Source organism: Cygnus atratus, chromosome 21 (assembly GCF_013377495.2).
Source record: "Cygnus atratus isolate AKBS03 ecotype Queensland, Australia chromosome 21, CAtr_DNAZoo_HiC_assembly, whole genome shotgun sequence".
NCBI lineage: Eukaryota > Metazoa > Chordata > Aves > Anseriformes > Anatidae > Cygnus > Cygnus atratus.
This window is the reverse complement of record NC_066382.1, coordinates 8,299,100-8,318,522: the sequence shown is the minus strand read 5'-3', so window position 1 is coordinate 8,318,522 and position 19,423 is coordinate 8,299,100. Positions and strand designations below refer to the sequence as shown.

At 46.9% G+C, this 19,423-nt stretch overlaps 1 protein-coding gene across 1 annotated transcript in view; it reads right to left on the bottom strand.

The window, feature by feature from the left end:
• Positions 1 to 366: 366 nt before the first annotated feature.
• Positions 367 to 19,423, bottom strand: part of ZBTB40 (zinc finger and BTB domain containing 40) — a 31,388-nt gene continuing 12,331 nt past the window's right edge. Inside the window, 16 exon segments of the mRNA XM_050714876.1 lie at positions 367 to 779; positions 1,638 to 1,813; position 2,009; positions 2,763 to 2,848; positions 3,162 to 3,324; positions 3,937 to 4,151; positions 5,043 to 5,207; positions 6,027 to 6,233; positions 6,710 to 7,117; positions 12,155 to 12,323; positions 13,326 to 13,358; positions 13,360 to 13,460; positions 14,602 to 14,800; positions 15,251 to 15,387; positions 18,065 to 18,254; positions 18,937 to 19,079. Of these exon segments, the coding sequence (XP_050570833.1) occupies positions 582 to 779; positions 1,638 to 1,813; position 2,009; positions 2,763 to 2,848; positions 3,162 to 3,324; positions 3,937 to 4,151; positions 5,043 to 5,207; positions 6,027 to 6,233; positions 6,710 to 7,117; positions 12,155 to 12,323; positions 13,326 to 13,358; positions 13,360 to 13,460; positions 14,602 to 14,800; positions 15,251 to 15,387; positions 18,065 to 18,254; positions 18,937 to 19,079 (2,591 nt within the window). The 3' untranslated portion in view covers positions 367 to 581.

Here is a 19,423-nt window from a genome sequence, read left to right as displayed (position 1 = left end):
CCCAAACAGCATCTCTGCACTAGGGGACTTTTCCAGCTGGCTCAGTGGCAGCAAGATAGTAAAGGGAAGAGAAACAGACAAAACAAAGCAGCCCTTCCTCACCCTGCAGAGTAACTGGCATCTGCAAGAATATCACTGATTCAGCCATAAACTCCCTTTCTTCTACCCTAAATTCTCAGGACAGCTTTTTCTCTGGTTTCACAAGCCCACCCTATCTCAACTTCATTCTAGGCTGCGCTACTCTCCTCCTTTCCACCCTGCTCAGGGCAGTGGAGGACCACACATGAAGAAAACCCATTTCCCATCTTCCTTCCTGCTGCTTTATTTCTCATGAGCTGGGAGGAATGGCTGGTCCCACTCACCCAAGCCGGCAGCTGCTGACTGCAGGGACAGTGAGACTTCCTAGGTCCTTACGAAAGTCTACAAACCTCTCCTGTCCTTGGCCACGCTGTGCTTGCTACATGCCATCCAGACTTGCTTTTCCACAGAAACCATGAATTTCCCAGCTAGAGCACCATTACTAGGTATGGCTCCTGAACTAGTCCAGTGTATACCAGGTGCCACACATGGGCACCCACTGCTCACTCTCCTTTGGTTTCTTCACAAATCAGAGTGACTTTGTCATCAAACAAGTCCTCCATAGTCACTGGCACCAGCTCCAAGCCAGCTTGGCTCACTTGGGATTCGGGCAATGTCACAAAGACTTGAGAGCCAGCAACCTGGGCTTCATCAAAAGAGATGATGTGTTCTGCTGCTCCTTCCTCTGACGTCTGAATCACCTGTGTAGAAGACAAAAATGGAGTGAGACACTTAAAGCATCACTTTCTTTGCAATCGCTTTGCTACACACATCTTTCCTTCTTTCCTGGCCTTGTTCCGACAATAACATTTAGCTTCACACCAGATGACTGCAATTACAATAGGCGTGAGACTAATGGTAAACTCTAAGCCACACACACTAATGATGCAAAAGAGAAAACAGAAGAACAATTTAAATATCTCTCTCCACAAAATTGCTATAATTTAGCTCCATAAGCAGTCATAGACAATAAACACACTATGATTACACACTAGAGGAATGCCAGCTCAGGGGATCTTACACACTACGCTCCCTCATCCAAGGAGCTATTCTCCACTGATGGCTGAGGTCTTAAGAGAAAGTCTGGGTTCAGGCCTAGCATTTGGCCTCCAAGAAAACAGCTATCATCTCATGGGGTATGTCATCTAGCTTTTAATAGCCTCTGAGTAACCAGGCGCCTCTGCGCACACTGTCAGTCCCTCTCCCTCGGCTCCCAAAACACAGTTTACAAATGTGAGTTGCAGCCTGTGAAGAAGGAGGCACGGAGGTAAAGGAAGGGACACTGATGACTGGCATCCAGCTAGGCTGGAGTCTTTGCCCTTCCCCACACAGACTGCAAGTGCTGCAGCATCTGCATCAAGCTCCTTGCCTTCAGCACAGAGCACTCAAACCCTAAAGCACTCTGGGCTTAGGGGCTTATGTACTGGTTCCTTCTAAAAAGGTGCAGTCAGGGAGCAAAAGTGGTGACAGGAACCACAAAGTGGATTTGGGGAAGAACAAGAGGGTTGGAAGGAGTGTATGGATGAATCCAGGGGGCTGCAGCACAGAGCAGTCCTTACCTGCACAATCTGGGCTGTGGTGACTTGGGCCTCTGTGAAGACCACCTTGGGATGCTCAACGCTGTAGTGCCCCTCCAGCTCGCCCTGGGAGGTGAAGAGCTCCCCACAGAGTCCACAGGCAAAGGTGCTCTCTGTCTGCTTGAAGTGCTCACTGGTGACACGGTGCTGCAGGGCCCCTGGGAAGCAGGAGGCAGCTGAGCAGTACAAGTAGCGAACCCTGGGGGCTCTGAGCTTGGGGTGCAATGGTCAGGGTCAGCCCAAGAGCACAGGGAGCTGCAAATGGCCAGGATGTGCATGACTGAAACCTAGCAGGGACTCACTGCATGGTGTGTACCAGTATCCCTTCTCCCTAATACCCCATTGTCTAACACCCTAGACAGGTTGTGGCCCCTTGTTGATGAGGCTTGCAACTTTCCTGTTTCAACCATTACCAACTCATTACCTGCCCCAGGGGTTCTCTTCTCTTTGATAGAGCTATGTAGCTCTGAATAGGTCTTCTCCTTCCTTGCTGTCCAGGTTGCTGTTGGCTGCCCTCTCCAATCTCTCTCAATTTCTTTCTCTTCCCCTGCTATACCACGCACAGGTCTGAGGACCCACCTTTCATAGCACTGTTTGTCGGTTCACTCTGCCTTTGCTGCCTCACTTCACTTTTCCACTTGCCAAAAGGCCCTTTATGTGGTCTCCCCAAGTCCAGGCAAGTCCTTCTCTGTTCTTTCTGGTGCAAGCCTCCCTTTTTTCCAGTCTCCTTCTAGTTCTATCCTCCACATACTCCGGTGCTCAGGGTTCAGTTCCTTGTTCCTCTGTGCTGATGTCTCTTCACCTGCACTTAGCTCTCTTCTCTGCTGTAACATGCAAACCCAGATTCCCCCCCCTTGACTACAGCACTTTCAGAAACTTAAAAAAAGTGTGCCAACCTCACCAAAACCAGTGCTTTTCCAGTGCATCCATATCTTCTGTTTCTTCACACTCAGAGTCTGACATCCTTACCATGTCCATCTTCACTCCACTGCTCGTGGCTTATACATCACTCACTGATAGGAGCAGTCACTGCTCTGTACAGTACAAAGCACTGTTGGACACTCCTGGGCCACAAGATAATGTGAATAACAGCAAAAGTAACACAACTGAGTGCCTGCACTTCACGTGGACCTGCAGGAGAGCCAGCGTAGGGAAGAGTTCCTTGCATATCTCACACTCATGGAGCTTCACATCTGCAAACAAGACCATGAAGAGAAAAGTGTGCACCCAATGTCTTCTACAAGAAAGAGTGCTTCTGGAGAAGAGTTTTGTTAATAGTTTAGCAACACCACATCCACATATAGACACAGGGGGAATCTTCGGAGATAATGCTGGAAAAGGAGAGGCCAACATCAAGTGAACTGCAAGAGGCTGAGATGAGACTAGCCCCCTGATATGGGATATAAAGAATTTACTGTACTTTGCAAGTAAATGGAATGCACAAACTTATCCTGTAAAAGTCTCCCAGAAGTCACCACATGTTTTTGCTGGCTAACAGACTGTTACCAGTGTGCTCTGCTTTGACGTGCTTTCCGTGAGCAGCAGTGCTGGCGAAGGTTTTGTCACAGGAGCTGAGCTGCAGTGAGGAGAACTTAGAGGATCGGTGATTCTGAGCTGCAAAGACATCAGGGTGGTGGGTCCGGTTGTGATACCATAAACCTGACAACTGCTGCAATGATAAGGATCAAATCATGGTTACAATCCAAAGCTGCTCCAGGGGTATTGTGACAGCAAGAAGCTGTGCACAGAAAGCAGCAGCAAGAATGGGATGGTGCTCAACAATTGCAAGACACCAGCCAGACCTGCGCATCCTCCCATTGGACAGCAGCTAACACCACATTTCTGCTTCTTCATTATCCCTGAAGAGCTGAATACTGCTGAATATCTTATCCTCATTTCACTCACTGCATGTCCCCTTTTGACTTAAATTTCTGGTCCCTTGTAGCAATTTGCTCCCACACACACTCCCACTGAGGTATGCCACTTGGCACATGAATATTTTTATTCCTGTAGTTCTTGGCTGCTAGAAATTGAGGTGAAAAGGATTCATAAGGGTCTGGACAGACAGGTACACAGCCCTCCTCAGTCATGGCCTATCTGCCTCCACGGATCTGCTTTTTCCCTATGGTATCTGTCTCCTCTGTGCAATTTATCCCTCTATTGACCACAGACTACTGCCCTGCTGCGCTCAGTGCATGTGCCCAGGGGAGATGTCCTGGCACCATAGCAGACAACAACAATTTCCTGCACGTGAGACCAAACCCTTGCTGTACCAGCTCACCTGGTAGGCTTTATTACAGATCTCACAGCTAAAGGGCTTTCCTCCGACATGGGTCACCATGTGGCGCTCCAGAAGGGATGGGGCACTGAACACTTTAGCACAGGTGGGGCAAGGATGGTACTCCTGGGAGTGGACTTTGTGGACATGTTTGCGGTGCTCCTGCAGGGTAGCAAAGCTCATCCGGCACTTTTTGCAGTCATAGGGATCTTCTATGTCTGGTGCCCAGGGATACAACAAAAACACCGGAGACAAAGCAAGGAAAACAGAAATTGAGAGGAGAATTCACAGAGGGAGGAAAGAGAAGGAAAAGTAGTGCTTGTTACTTCTTAAGTGAAAAATAATACCTAGGTTTCAGACTACACGTTGTTGTGGTTTAGCCCGGCTGGCAGTCAAACACCACACAGCCGGTTCGCTCACCCTCCCCCCTCCCTCTCCGGGATGGGGGAGAGAAACGGGAAAGTGAAGTCTGTGAGTTGAGATAAAGACAGTTTATTAAGACAGGGAAAAGAATAACTCCCCCCCCACCCCGGCTAGCCACCCGTATATATTGTTCAGCATGACGTCAGATGGTATGGAATATCCCTTTGGCCAGTTTGGGTCAGCTGTCCTGGGTCTGTCCCCTCCCAGCTCCCGCTGCATCCCTAGCCTGCCCGCCAGCAGGACAGAGCGAGAAGCTGAAAAGTCCTTGGCTTGGTGCAAGCACTGCTCCACAACAATTAAAACATCAGCATGTTATCAGCGCTCTTCTCATTCTAATCCAAAACATAGCACCCTGCCAGCTACTAGGAGGAAAATTAACTCTGTCCTACCTGAAACCAGGACAACGTCGCTACTGCCACTCACAGGTTCCCATGGTGGATTCATGTTGGCCTGTGGTCTGTTGGAAGCCACCCCAACATTTCCTTTGGAATAATCCTACCTACAGCATCAAACCACTAAATGGTCTTGCTTTTCTTGGAAGGAAATCCCACCAAGAGACACCCAGCCAGCCTGTGGACACTAATAACACCCACATAAGTGGCAGGGACAGGTCTGCCAAGACCCCGCAGAAGCTGTGCCTCACAGGTTGGGCTGCCCAAGCCAGGGAGATGGCCAGTCACACTCACTGTGAAAGGTCCGGAGGTGGATGGAGAGCCCATTGGCTTGGCGAAAGCCTTTCCCACACTCCCAGCAGACATACGGCTTGTCCCCCGTGTGGGTCCGGACGTGGCGTGAGAGCTCGATGGACTGGGCGAACACAGCGTCACAGTACTGGCACGCGTACATCTTTCCTGCAGGGACACCCAAGGTGAAAATCTGTGCCTAATGGGGGACAGGACCTCTGCCAGGACAATGCCTAATTTCAGGGGAGAGGAAAAAGACTGTAGACTGCACAGGCTTTCCTGGGGTAGCCAGATCAACTCAATATCAGGTCAAAAAGGTCCTAGCAGCCCTGGAGAAAACCACACCTGCACAGGGAGTATTAAATTACTAGAGAACTCAAGCATCTGGAGGTATTACACACTGGCATGTCTCATGTTCAAAATGAGTTGCCCAACTGCATCACATCCATGCAACACCGTAATGCCTGGGCATATTTATTACAGTGATGCATCCACTGCACCCGTGAGCTGAAAGAGGCATGTCTGAGCCCTGTCTGTGGAAGGGGCCGAGTGCCAGGGCAGGAGAAGCACTGACATGAAACACTATGTGAAATTCAGTCAGAGGGACAAATGGGAAAGAGCAGGTGAACCAGACAGAGGCAGCCACGTCAGCTGTTTAGATCTGAAGGGACAGAGCAGTAGTAAAACACGGAAAGCAGAGAAAGAGGGAAATCCCCTTAACAGAGGGCAAGCTTCTGACTGGGTGGCTAGTAGGAGAACCTGGAAGAGGGGGATGGAGCAGTAGCAGAGCTGGGAATGAGCAGGGACACCAGCCAAAAACATGCAGGTGAAGGAGCTAGGAGAACGGCCTGCGGCCCAGGGCTCTCCCAAAAGATGGAGAAAGAGGCCAGCAGCTAGAAGACAGATGGAGAAGCAGGGCAGAAAGGGGTGGATGGAGCATGCTGAGCCTCATGCCCCTGGGGACGGGCTCCTGTGGGGAAGGCTCACCCTCAGAGTGCTTCTTCTTGTTATGGTAGGCTAGGGCCGAGGCCTGCATAAAGGTCATCAGGCAGTGCTTGCACATGAAGGGCCGGTCCCCTGTGTGCAGCCGCAGGTGGTTCTTCAGCGTGGAGTTGGCCGCAAACGTGGCCCCGCACTCCTCACAGGAGAAGGGCTTCTCGTCAAAATGCTCCGTCAGCTTGTGGTACTGCATCCCTGGGGACATGGGCAGGACAGCAGGGCAGCACTGGTGCCCAGCACAGGAACCCAGTGACAGCTTCTGACAGCCAGGCACCTCCCGCAGCTTCATCCCAGCCCACCTGGGCACCACAAGCTGGCCACAATGAGGGCAAAGAGACTTAACTCCTCTTATTGGTCCTGCTGTGCCAGCTGCAGAATTGGAACAGCTCAGTTATTTTTGGAGGCTTTTAAATTTGCCAGTAGCCCCACTTTTCCTTGATGAGCCAAGTGGAAAACCAATTAGGGAAGAACTAATCAGAAAGTAGTTGTGCTCAGTGGAAAGGAGAAACAAGCAGAGCTGCATTTCCCACACGTGGCACTCGCAGAGCTGCAGCGTGGAGGAGACTTCAGACTATCACTTTATTATATTGTTCAGGCTTCTTCACAGTGTGCGCACAGGGCCCCAGAATAAACCCCCCCCCCTTTTCCCACCCTGTTATCACCAACCCTACCTGAGGCATGAGCAAACTCTCGGCCACAGATGTCACATGCCACAGGGAGCCGCCTCGTCTTCTTCTTGGCTACCCCCACTGCTCCATGGACCTCCAGCTGATGTTTCTCCAGCTCCTTCTTTGTGGATTTGACTTCAGTGCACTCCTTACACTGGATTTGCTTTCCTCTGGCCACCCGACAACGTTTCATGTGCACCTTTAGGCGGCAGTAGAAGTGGAAGCTCTTGTCACAAGCTTTGCAGATAAAACTCTTCTTGGAAGAAGCTTTCTCTCGTGGTTCCTTTGGTTCCTTGGTCCCAGCACCTCCTGCCCTGTCCTCTTCTTTGTCCAGAGCTTCAACTTGGGACTCACTGTTCACCTTCCACTTCCTGATCCCAGGTTCCCCTCCACTTCCTTCTGTCAAGAGCCCTGTGTACAAAACTCCTGTTTCAGTGGTGACCAGCAGGACTGAACACCAGCCCCCTGGTTCCCCATCTCCTGAATTCTCCCATGCAGGGAGTCACCCCTACGCAGTAGGAATGGGCATGAATCAGTGGACACACTGAGACACCACAATGGTGGCACATGGCTCTGCCCAAAAGCAGTCGTGGCAATGCATGGTACAAGGCACGAAGGAGCAGTCCCTTAACTTTTCCACCCACACATACCAGGGGCGGGATTAGGTGACAAGAGCAACATCCAGATTTTCCAAAAGAGCTTGCTCCTCACCTGGTGAGAACGGGAACAATTGTTGCTTCTAAGAGTCTGCCTCTTGCTCAAACACGTGAAGTTATGGCCGTGATTAAATGTTTGAAGATCTGAGTGTCTGATGATACTGCCTCACTAACTCTGCCACTGAGAGTGGATATACAGCCATTAATTACAAGAAACCTCAGGAACACTTCCCAAACACAAACTCTTTGAAAGAGAACACAGTCTTGCTACAACCTTTTTGAATCTTCTGGTTAGGGCCCTGAGGTATTTTAAATCACTCATTACATTCACTTCTTACACACTCTAATGCTTTTCTGAGTCCCTGTAACACCATCATCTCAGAAAGCAAAAGCTGGAAAAAACTCACCTAGGATCTCAGTCTACAGAAAAGACCCACAAGGAATACACATATGGAAGAAATCAAAATACAAACAGATATATTTGGCTTCTTTGTTATAATGAGCACCATGCGATTGTGTGGCCACGGAAACCACTGCAGACTTCTTTTGCCAATGCACAGGAAATTCACCCTGTATTTGGAAAACTTCATTTCTGCCTTCCTCACTATGGGAAGAGCTCAGAAGAGTTTTCTCCCCGCACGGTGATATCACCCCAAATTTCCAACCAACTAGAAACCAGCTGACATAATTCCAATGCACACTGATTCAGAAATCTGAAGACGTCAAGCAGTGACCCACTAACCCCTGAATATATCAAGGGAGAAAAACAGACTGTAAGATTGTTTTCCAGTTTGCCCTCTGTCAAAACAGCACTACGCACCCTTCACCTCCAATGTCTCTTCCAACATTCCTGTGACCAACACTGTCAGTTTTTCTGATCTAAGCAAATAAGAATCTTTAAACCTCCCAGAAATGTTGAGCGTTGAAAAGAGATGAATGTACATGAAGATATGAGTTTTAAGGAAACCAGAACTGGATATGTCTAGAAGTGCTACGGCAGCAGGAGTGTAACCTGTGTCAGACTGAGGCAAACAAGAGTTTTGCCACAGACTCCAGTGGGCTACAAGCCAGCCCCTGGCCTGGCCCTCCTCTTATGCCTGTGATGCATTGTTCAGGATTACAAGGGATGTCAGCATGGTAAAGCTGTATGAAGCACCTCATGACAAGTGACTTCAGGGTCACACCAATCTTCAAGACACCCTCTTACCTTTTAGGGTGCGTGACCTTACAGGAATGTAGCGTGCCAGAACCAAAACTGCCTTGGCCATGCCCCTGGCAGACCCTTTGGGGAGCTCACAGATCTGGAGGGTCTGTGTACATCAGCAATGCCTGAGACAGGAACTGCTGACTGTGCAGTCCTCTGGGACTCTGACACTTTTCTCTTTGTGCTCTCTGGTGGCAAAGACATTCAGCACTGGAAGAAAAATCCTGCTGTTAATTATGGCGTATTTCACAGTGAATTCTCTTTCTCTTTCATAAGTGGTCTGCTGAGTTTGTCATTCTGGTGGCTGACTGGAGTACATGACTCCAGAAGCAAAGACCCTCTTGATGTATGACCATTCTGTCTCCCACTTCTTAGCTTAAGCTAGAAGAAAAACCCGCCTACATTTTGCATGTGCCAGGGAGCACATGAAGGTCATTCAAATGTTTGCTGACATGCATGAAGCCATGGACAAAACTTATACAGGAGAGCAGGAATTTGACTTGCAGACCCTCCAATTTAACAATTGCAATGGTTGACTCAGGCCTAAGTTAAATGCCAACTGTCTTTTTTAAACACAGCATTATGCAGACAAAAACCCTTTTGTCTGGAGTTCTTGACACATCTGAGATTTGAAAATTATGCATATTTTTACAAACAAAATCTCCCAAGAAGTGACTCTACAGAGACCTGGAAAGCAGCTATCTAGTGAAGAGATTGTGGAGTTGGCTGGAACAGACAAACTTTGTCCTTTTAAGCACCAGCTGCCAATAGTAAAAGCAACCCAGCTACAGAACAGACCTGAGGAAAAAACCAATAGACTTCGTATTGTACCTCCATCAGAGGAGCCAACCTATTACTTTGATGATGCTGAGTGCGGCATCAAAGGATGAATCTTCCTCCACAGGAAGTCCTGGTGCTTGTCAAGTGGTTCAGCTCACCTACATTAGGTATCAGAAATATCTTTTCTTTCTCTCTGTGATAGAGATGTAAGAAAACCCATAGCTTTCAAATGGAAATGCAAACTGCATGTGTCTCCATGGGGCACATATGTTCTTCAGAAATGTGAGATTTCCCCCATTTTTAGTGGAAGCTCACATCTCTCAAACATGAGGCTCTCAGTTGTCATTCATATTTCATGCTACAAGCCACATGGCTATTGATCCGTAACTGCAATCTGCAACATTCAGGGCTGGTAAGCTGTGATACCAGAGTTAAGGAGACTAGTGTAAAAACTAAGATAAGGAAGTTCATTGTAAAGATCCATAGAATGTCAAAGAAAGACTGGTGACTGGCAACTCTTCTCTGATTGATTCATACAGAAACGTTTTTGCCAAATAAATAGCATTTTTCCAGGGCTCTTATTTTTCATGTTGCTTCTTGCTTGATTTTGTCTCAACCTCTCCTTGGCTTGAAGCCCTGCAAAGACACTTAGTAACAGCAGTCTGCTCTCTTTAATGTCAGGGCCAGAGAAGTAGGCATTTGCGGGAGTGATTCAGCTGACTCCCCTCTGCAAGACATCAAACAGCTAAGGTGGTCTGCATGTTCAAAGACATGTGCAATTTTTCTTGGCTTACATCCTCTAGAATGTTAGGAAGAAATTCTTCACTCAGAAAGTGGCGAGGCACTGCACAGGTTTCCCAGAGAGGCTGTGGATGCCCCATCCCTGGAGTTGTTCAAGACCAGGTTGGACAAGGCCCTGGGCAACCTGATCTAGGGGTGACATCCCTGCCCATGACAGGGGGTTTGGAACTGGATGATCTTTAAGGTCCCTTCCAACCCAAGCCTTTCTATGATTTTATGATCTCATGGTTAGATAGGGTCAAGAGAAGTGAAGCAGGTGACCAGAGCTTCAGCGGGGAACAGAGAAGGAATGGCAGGTAAGAAGGAATCAACTTTACTCTGGAAATTTTCATCAGAGCCATGACCAGGCAAGAAAGCCAACTGGATTGGCAGCAGCTCTTCTGGCATTGGAAGAGGGAACCTAAATCTGAACTGAGCATGAATAATGGATCTACAGTATAGGACGTCTCTTGGGAGACCATTAAGGCTAATGAAGTCAATACGGAGGAGGAAGTTGAGGAAGAGGAGCAGAGCATGCGACCTTCTGAGCCCTATGGCTGGAGCAGTAAGCCCAGTCCTTGATTTCTTGTATGCATGCACTGCTCCGAGCCACCCAATCCCATCTACCACCCTAATAACCTTTCCCTATTGCTCAAGAATGAGGCAAGCTAATGAATGGCTACTCTCTCTCTACCCTTTCCTGGCACAGAGGGAATATTTCCTTTGTTTGTTAGTGACAAACATGAAACAATGGCAAGTGTCAAAGCCAGGAGGCTTATGTTCATTCATAAAGACCAATCATGGCTCTGACTTAAATTTTCAAACCAACCAATTACACTTCCTACCCCTAAAAAAAAAAAAAAAGACAAGACTTTAATAAAAGACATTTACTCTAACTAGCAAGCGGTCTGTGAGTGTTCTCAGACTGCACCGTAAGCTATGCAGCTCTAACACCACAAGTAAATAGGGATGGACTGAGCTGAACTGGTGTCTGTGCTTGGATAAAAAACACACCATGTACATCCATCAGACTATGCAGCCCCAAAAATATGTACCTGGATGAACTGGGAAACATGATGCCATAAAAATGTGTGAGAAAACAGAATAAGCAAGTCACATCTGCATTCAAGAGAATGCAAACCTGCAGTTACTTTTCTAGTTCTCTTATCTTTTCCATTTAAGCTCCAAATCCTGTTAAGCATCCTTCCTTCAAATGACGGATGCAGAGACACAATTCAGCTCAGCCGGAAAGCATCCCACAGCTCAGGGCAGGGTCTCACACATGGTTATTCCAATACATTTGTGTCTGGAGTTCAGGAAATTACCTTTGCCAAACTGGTACAGTATGTAACATTTCCCTACTGCTGTGGGACTCTCCTAGGGGATCATTTGCTTCGCAAAGTGTATATATAGCAAAAACAAATTAAGGCACGGTGAGACAATTAACTCAGAAAATAGTCTGGGGCTATGAACTGCACCATCACTGTCATCCTTTCACAAGATAAGTACACTCAGATGTGAGCTTTTCACAATCAGCCTGTGAAGTATCCACACATATACAAAGTCAACAGATTATAATGCAAGTCCAAATTCATACAGATCCAACAGTATGCAACAAGAAGAATCAAAGAAATCCCACAGGTATGGATAAAAATTCTGAGAAATAGTCTAACATAGATACAATTTAAATGAGTTGCTTAAATGTCTCCAGAGCAAAGGCTAGCATGGAGAATTGCAAGCACACTTAAAGAATACCAGTATGGGGTCAGTTAGTCTCCACAGCTCTCAGAAGCAGACACATTTGTCTGATGCACTTTAGCAGCTGGAGAAATTTGCACTCCAAGGCATTTATAGAGAGATCACCCCTGGGAATTCTCCTGCAAGTACAACCCCAACATTAGAGAGCAGTTCTGTGAAACAATCTCAGACCACCAGGATACTAAGGTCCTCTACAACTCAAACTGCCCAAAAACTCCCAGTACTGTTTGTAAACGACCACAGAAGGACGAAAGCCTGTGCATTTCTTACCCACATGCCCTAGCTCCTGCATCACTGGCTGCAGGTCTGGGAAAGACTCATGGACATTGCACAGCAGCTGACAGATCTTGATGGCCAGGACAGACTTCTCCTGTGCTGTACTCAGAGCTGCTTTCAAGGAGGCCTCTCAACTTTCCTTCTGAGCAGAAATACTCAGTAGCTACAGAAGTAAGAAGAAGAAAACATCACATGGCAGAAATTTTGGGCTGTCAAGGGATGGGATGGTCTGGGAGTGAGGGCATGTTCACTTTTTCTGTTTCATCTTTTCTGCTGGGAACCTGCTCTGAGAAACCAGAAAAAAATCTTTCCAAACAAGTCTTCGCCCTTCCACTGATAGATGTGCATGAGCTAAAAGAATTTCAGGATTAAACCAAGTTACAATAAATTCATTCTCAGACTTTCTGATTTAGTATTAGCTTACTTAAAACTACCTCTCCATGGAAACAGAGGTTCCTCAATGCCTTACAGAATTACAAATTTACTCAACTTGTAAATCTGTCTTTCATACACAACTTACCCTGGGCTTTTCTCTCCCTTCCCAATCCAAATCATCTTCAGCCAGCCACTGCAAGGAGAGCTAAAGAGAGAATCTGTGTATGCCATTATGCACCTTACACTTCCAGATCTCCAACAGCAGCTAAACAGGGCAGGAATGAGCAACCACAGGTTGCTTCATGGAGAAAGCTCTCAGCTACTTACTAATGAATAGAGACCATTTATTTTGTCAAAGGGCAAACAGGCAAGGTACAACGGTGATACAGAATCACAGCATCCTCAGTGCATTTTCTAGGAGTGTTTCATTATCATATTAGATAAAGCCCTCAGACAACGTACTCAAAGGGAAACCTTTTCAATCCACTGGCAGTTCTGCCTTCTCTAAGACTTCAACACCCATCCTGAACAGAAGCGATTTTTCTGTGTCTGCATATCCACATTTTTATCAACTGAAGAGCTCACTGGCAATTTATTTCACCTAGAACCTCCTGCAGATTTATATAAAACACGCAGTATGCTCTCACTTCAGCAGAAGGATGCCTCCAACTTTGAATGCCTTGCCTAAGTAACATCCCGTGATTTCAGTGCATGCTAGGGCAGATTCTGAGCCCCAAATTGTGCTAGCTCCAAAGGCAGCTGGGGTACACACTGCATCATCCCCTCATACCTCTTTCACTGCTTCTGTGAGTCCTGCTTCCCCCTGGTGCCAAGCCCTCCAAGTCCGCTCTCTGCCTAATGGCCTCCGAGATCAACTTGCTGTGCCGCAGGATGATCTCAATGGCTGTGCTTTCACTGGTGGCCACTGAAGAGGAAAATAAAAAATAAAGGTATTTACAAATACAAAACCCAAGGAGAACCTAAAGGCCTAAGCTTTTTTAGCTAAAGGTGAGCTGTTAACAGCAAGAGTCCCTTCTTTGCAGGGCAAGAAACACTCCAGACAAATTTTGGTTGAGCTAATTGCAGCGCAGACATCCGGCATCAAACCCAGCAGAAATCTAGTAGACCTCACTTCTCAGTGTTTGTCCAACTTTGGGTGAAAAGATCAGGTTTTCCAAAGCACGTTACTAATAAGACGCTAACAATCTCAAAAAGCAGGCATGATTGTCCCAAAATGCAGAATTTCCTCCCTCCCCTAATTCTATTCATCCCATTTTGACTTTTTGCAGAGAAACAGGCATCTCTAGGCACTATTTGCCTCATCCAAGGACACAACATAACAAGGAGTCACATGTATCATGCCCCAGAAGTGCTGATTTCTCTGCACTGTGCACAGAGGGGATGAAGGAGAGGAGTTCATGTGGAGGCAGCTACCCCACAGATGTGTGCCCATGAGCAGGTGAACCCCATCTCCGTGTAGCAACCCAGAGGGATGGCATGTACAGCCTCCCTCCCATTCACCCCAGGCCCATTAACATGAGTGTTCCTTACACTCGCATGAGTTTTTGGCAGCTACTTGGGGGGAAAAGCACAGGTTGTGTTTTCAAGCACAAAAATGCAATTAGATTCCCACAGCTGGCGGGGAAATTCAGAGCCACGGGTCAAGGCTCTGGGGAGGACAGAGGGAGAGGCTGCACCCAGACCTCCAATTCGACCTATGTTTTCAGGCTGATGGGCCTTCAGCTGGTTTTTAGCACAGGGTGGCAGCAAGCTCTCAAGAGGTTTGGTCACGACAAAACCTTATGATCCTTGTAACACACAAAGCTGAAAGCAAAGCAATCACATTTGTGGAAGTGCTTTTCCAGTCTCTAACCATTTGACTGTTTCACAAAAGGCATTAGTCTTCCAGAGACATGCTGGAAAAAAAGTATTTCCAGATGCCAAAGAAGGGAGTGTGAAAGGGTCTGTGAAACCTACAGCTGGTGAGAGGAAGAGGAGTTAGAAAGGACCTTTTGCCAGCAGTGGGAGATGCCCAAGAAGAGCATGGAGGAGACCAAGGCCTTTACCTGACTAGAAGAAAAATTCCGCGCCTGGTTCTTTCTGGATCTCCTCCATGAGGATGTTCAGCAGGAACTTGGCCACTCACACAGCCAGCAGCAGCTGCCAAACTGCAGACACCAACAGAGACTGCTCCTCAAGTGCCGCGGACACAAGCGAGACAAAACCACCTGAGCCAGTCTCACGCTTCACAATTAGTTCCATCACCTTTGAAAGGCCAGCAGTCAGGTGCTACTGAGGGACCCTGTCCATCTGCCCAGCACCACACCAGTCAAGACCATGGCTTTCCCCAGACCCAGCGTTCCCTACCTCCTGCCCCGGTGGAGACCTGGCTCACAATACAACTCAAGAGATGACTGCTTCAAAGCCCAGCCATTTGCCAGAACACATCAGATATTTCCTTGTCTCACTCTGAACCTGAGCATCTCTCCTCAAGTCCCCAAATGAGCCATTCTTCCTTGCTGATTTTCATCTTCAAGCCCATTACCTGCTTTGCTCCCATTATGAAATGCTAAGGAATCTTCAAACTGAGTCCTGCTGAGGACTGCACCAAACCCAGCCGTGACAGCTTGTGAATCAAGTCCTCATGACATCTTGCTCCCAGACAGGGATAAAAGCTCAGTGTCTGCTTGCACATGCACACAGGAGACTGCTTACCTCTCTCTCAGCAGGAGCTAGGCTCTGTGCAGCAGAGATCCCCTGCAGCAATGTCTGAGGGTCTGCAAGGAGCTCCACCAAGCTTTCTTGGTACCGTCTCAACAGTTTGGCTCCATAATCCTCTGGGCTCCATTTGACTGAATGCAAGTGAATGAATAAGAACAGCTCAACGGCAGCATTTTCCCAAAGGGCTTCAGAGCTAAAGGGGAACTGAAGACACCAAGGCAGCCAGTTCTTGCTATGTCACTAAAGTAGCCTTACTTTCAGGACCCTTGGTATCACCTTCATGAAGAGGATAAACACGACAGAAGTTATCAACACCAGTCTGTATCATTCAGCTGCTGCAGACTGAAGCACACAGAGAGGCTCCTCAGAGGAGGTGGCTACAAGAATGCTGCAGACCAAGCCTGAGATGTCTCACTAGCAAGCTTTGTACTGGGAACACTAAGCCAGCCAAGGTGGTTTGCTGGCAGAGCCCTGGAAATGAAACAGGGTGTTGCACTAGTCAGCCATGTCACAGCAATGCCACAGGTACTCCAGACTTTTGAGTCAGGAGCTATCACTCATTCAAAACTTCTCCAAATCAAACAAAAGACAATGCAGAATATCCTGTGCACACACCTACAGAAACAGATACTTGGCACCCTAAAGAGAAACAAATTGTCTTCCAAGTCCTGGTCTCAGGAGAGAGAAGAAAGAGAGAAGAGAAGAGGGAAGAAGAAAGTCTTTAGTTTTCAAGTAGAGTAGGTAAATGTGTGGTCTTGTATGTGAAGACAACACCTCAAGATGTTTTTCAATCTCTTCCGATGCCTTGGCAGCAAGGAGATGCCATTACTAACTCTTAATTGTGGTTTCATCTAAAGAGGTTTTAAAGTGAGAATCTTTGATCCACTCAGCCTTGATCAGTTACTCACAAGGCACTATTTGGGAGGAAAGTTGTGAAAAACACACAGCTTGGTGAAAAGGAAATACAGTCCTTGGGTCCAAGGAGACACACAGTGTCAGGTAGGAAGAGAAAGCTCTCCAAGGTGGTGAAGGAGGCAGTGGAGACTGTGGAATAATCAAGGGATGATTTTGAGCTAGTATGAATAACTCCTTGGAAAAAGACTGAGTGGAGACAATCTTGGTGAAGCTAAGGGAAACTCATTAAGCACATTAGTGCATTAAGGTTTAGGCATGACTTGTATATGTCCCATATGGATCAGGGAGTGGTGTACAAATAAAAATATTTTTCCCCTTATCCTATCAAAATGTTTCTGATTTTATTAAAAAGACCTGAGTTGTCACGAATGCATTCTCAGCTCCACCGTCATACCAAGGTGAGCTCCATAACCAGAGCATATTCTCCACTGGTCCTGTCTCTTAGCACTACATTACAAGACAGGCAAGGGCTACCATTAACAGCTCAGATCATTCCCTCCCTCTTCATTTTCATGATAAGAAACATTTGTGCTTCTGTTTGTTCAAGCTGCAATTTGAGGAGATTCAACTCTATGTAATTAAGCAATGCCCCTCCTCAGAATGGGTATTACCACTAGATAATTAACCACATTGGGAGTCTGGTGTTTCAAGAAAGTAATCGTGCTTAACAAATGACAAAGCAAACTGCCTGTCAGGAATGTTTGCTACAGAAGAAGTTATCAGCATTATGAGTGCAGTTTTGCTTTCTATTAAACAATCATTTGTGTTTCACTGCATACTAATTTAGCTTTTAATTTTCAAGTGACTTCAGAGCCAGGGAAATTTGCCACTCTATCTGAATTGCTCAGACTTGTGCCTAAACCCACCCCAATGTGAAAGGCTGAGGACTCCAAGTCCCGGCACCACCGGCAGGCAACAAAAAAACAAACCAAAACAACAAAAAAAACCCACCAGAAATAAGGGGACTAGCTGTCCATGATAAAGATGTCTAATGGGGACACTAAGTGTGGGACACCCATAAGCACACTGCTCCAGCCAGGAGACCACAAGTTAATAATCATGATCTGCAGAAACACTACCTGGATCTAGGGAAGGACCAAAGCCCAACTAAGTTTCCCTGGCACTGAGCAGATTAAAGCCTCAGAACCGCATCATCACTTTTAACATTAATGGAAATTACAGGGCAAGAGGCTAATTGAGCAAAAGTTACTCATCTCTCTAGTAGTTCCCACAGGAGGTCAAAATGGTGATGATAAGATAACCCTCAGAAATCACGTTCATATGTCAAAAGATAAGATCTGGAAAAGCCCACAATCTCCGTCAACCACAAAGAAATTCAAAAAGACAGCAGCCAGGTAGGTCATTGCCTACATTCAGTGTCAAGACATCTGTCAGTTTGAGGAAGTTTTAGATACCTGCTTTCAAAGCCAGCCAACATCTGTACCATGAGTTAATGCTGCCAATGGACCAGATTTTGGCAAAGATGCTTTCCCTTGTGAAGAGTTTATTATGTGAAAATTGTTTTGTTTATTATGGAGAAACACACTGCTGCATTTAAGTGACTCAAACACAAAAAAGTAACTTGACACTAGCAGGAAGAGTTCTCCTGTTTTCCAGATACGATAGCCTAGTTTCAGTGTCAAACTCAAGGAAGGACAGCAACAGGCTTCTGCCCAACATTGCTCATTTCATTGCAAAGCAGCAGGCTTCTTTCTGGCAGTCCTCTTAGTCCAGTGTTCCAAATCTGAATTTTGTCCGAATAAAATGGCCATCTCATTCCCTGATAAGAAATTAAGATTATAAGAGCACACTCAAGTATATACAAGCAACCAGACTTCCTGGCAATTCCCTCAACCAAGACCCATATATCTGAACGTAGTGCACCCATCATACCTTTGTCAGAGACATTTGAAGCTACCACCAAGTTGTCTAGCAGAAGGTGGAGACCAGGGAATGATGCCTTCACAGCCCCCAGAAGTTTGACCAAACTTTCAGCTTTCAGGGTTTTCTCTTCTTCCACCTTCTTGAGCAGATTGTGGATGGCTTCCCTCTGAGAGCTACCTTCACAACAGTCCAAAACTGCCTGTGACAAAGAAACAGAAAAGAAACTGCGAGTGCTTCCTACAAACTCTTAGACCTGAATAGCTCTAATGAAACAGGGACAGTATCACAGTGCTAAGTACAGCAACAAATCAAATTAAGAGAAGCAGTGAATATGGATTAACTGGGAGATGTTACAGGATGCTAGTTACAGGAGCATTTAAACACATCCCGAAATATCAGAACACAAACCAGCAGCACGCCTAGGTAGTCCCATGGAATGGCATCCTGCCTCAGAAGTGGCATGGCCAGGAGGACTAGAGAAGTGGCTGTGGCGCTTAGGGATGTGGCTCAGTGTTAGGCTGATGGTTGGAGTTGATCTTAAGGGTCTCTTCCAACCTAAATGAGTCTATGACTAAGTAATTATCCGCTTGTACGTGGCACTGGTGAGACTGCATCTTGAATACTGTGTTCAGTTTTGGGCCCTTCTCTACAAGGGCATCAAGTTGCTCCAGAGTGTGCAGAGAAGAGCAACAAAGCTCATGAAGGGACTAGAGAACAAGAGATAAGAGGGGTGGCTGAGGGCACCAGGTCCATGCTGCGCAAAGGGAAATCACACTGTGAGGCTACCCCATCGCTTGGCAAACCACGTGGAAAGACAGTGCCTTGCAGACACATATATACACTCCTCACCCACAAAGTCTTCCTTCTCACGGATTTGTTACCCGCTTCTCTGAAGTGGTCAGGAATCCCTCTTCTGCTGCCTCCAGGAACTCTATGATAGGGCTCAGCTGTGTCATGCTCTGGATCAGCTCCTCCCTGCATCCCAGCAAACGAGCAGTCAGCATCTTTCCCTCTTTCGCGCTCTCTGGGGGAAAAAGGATTCAGAAGTACAAGAGAAGAAACAAGTCAGTCTGAAGGGACTGACAGGCTCCTGAAGCGAGTGAGACTTTGTGTAAGATCTAAGTGAATAGCAAAGGTCATCCCAAGCACAAGCAGCAGAGAGAAACCACTTTACGATTCTCTTTAAACTCTGTGAAAGGAAAACATCTCATTTATCTAACAGGGCACAAAGCCATAAAGCAAGCTGGAGGTTAACACCAGGTTTGCAAAGCCACTACTTTGTGTCAGACTCCACTAAGAAAGGAGCTTTCAGTCCTGAGGTTCAGCTGTGCTCTGGCCCATGTTGGCTTTGCAGCCATCAATCCAACC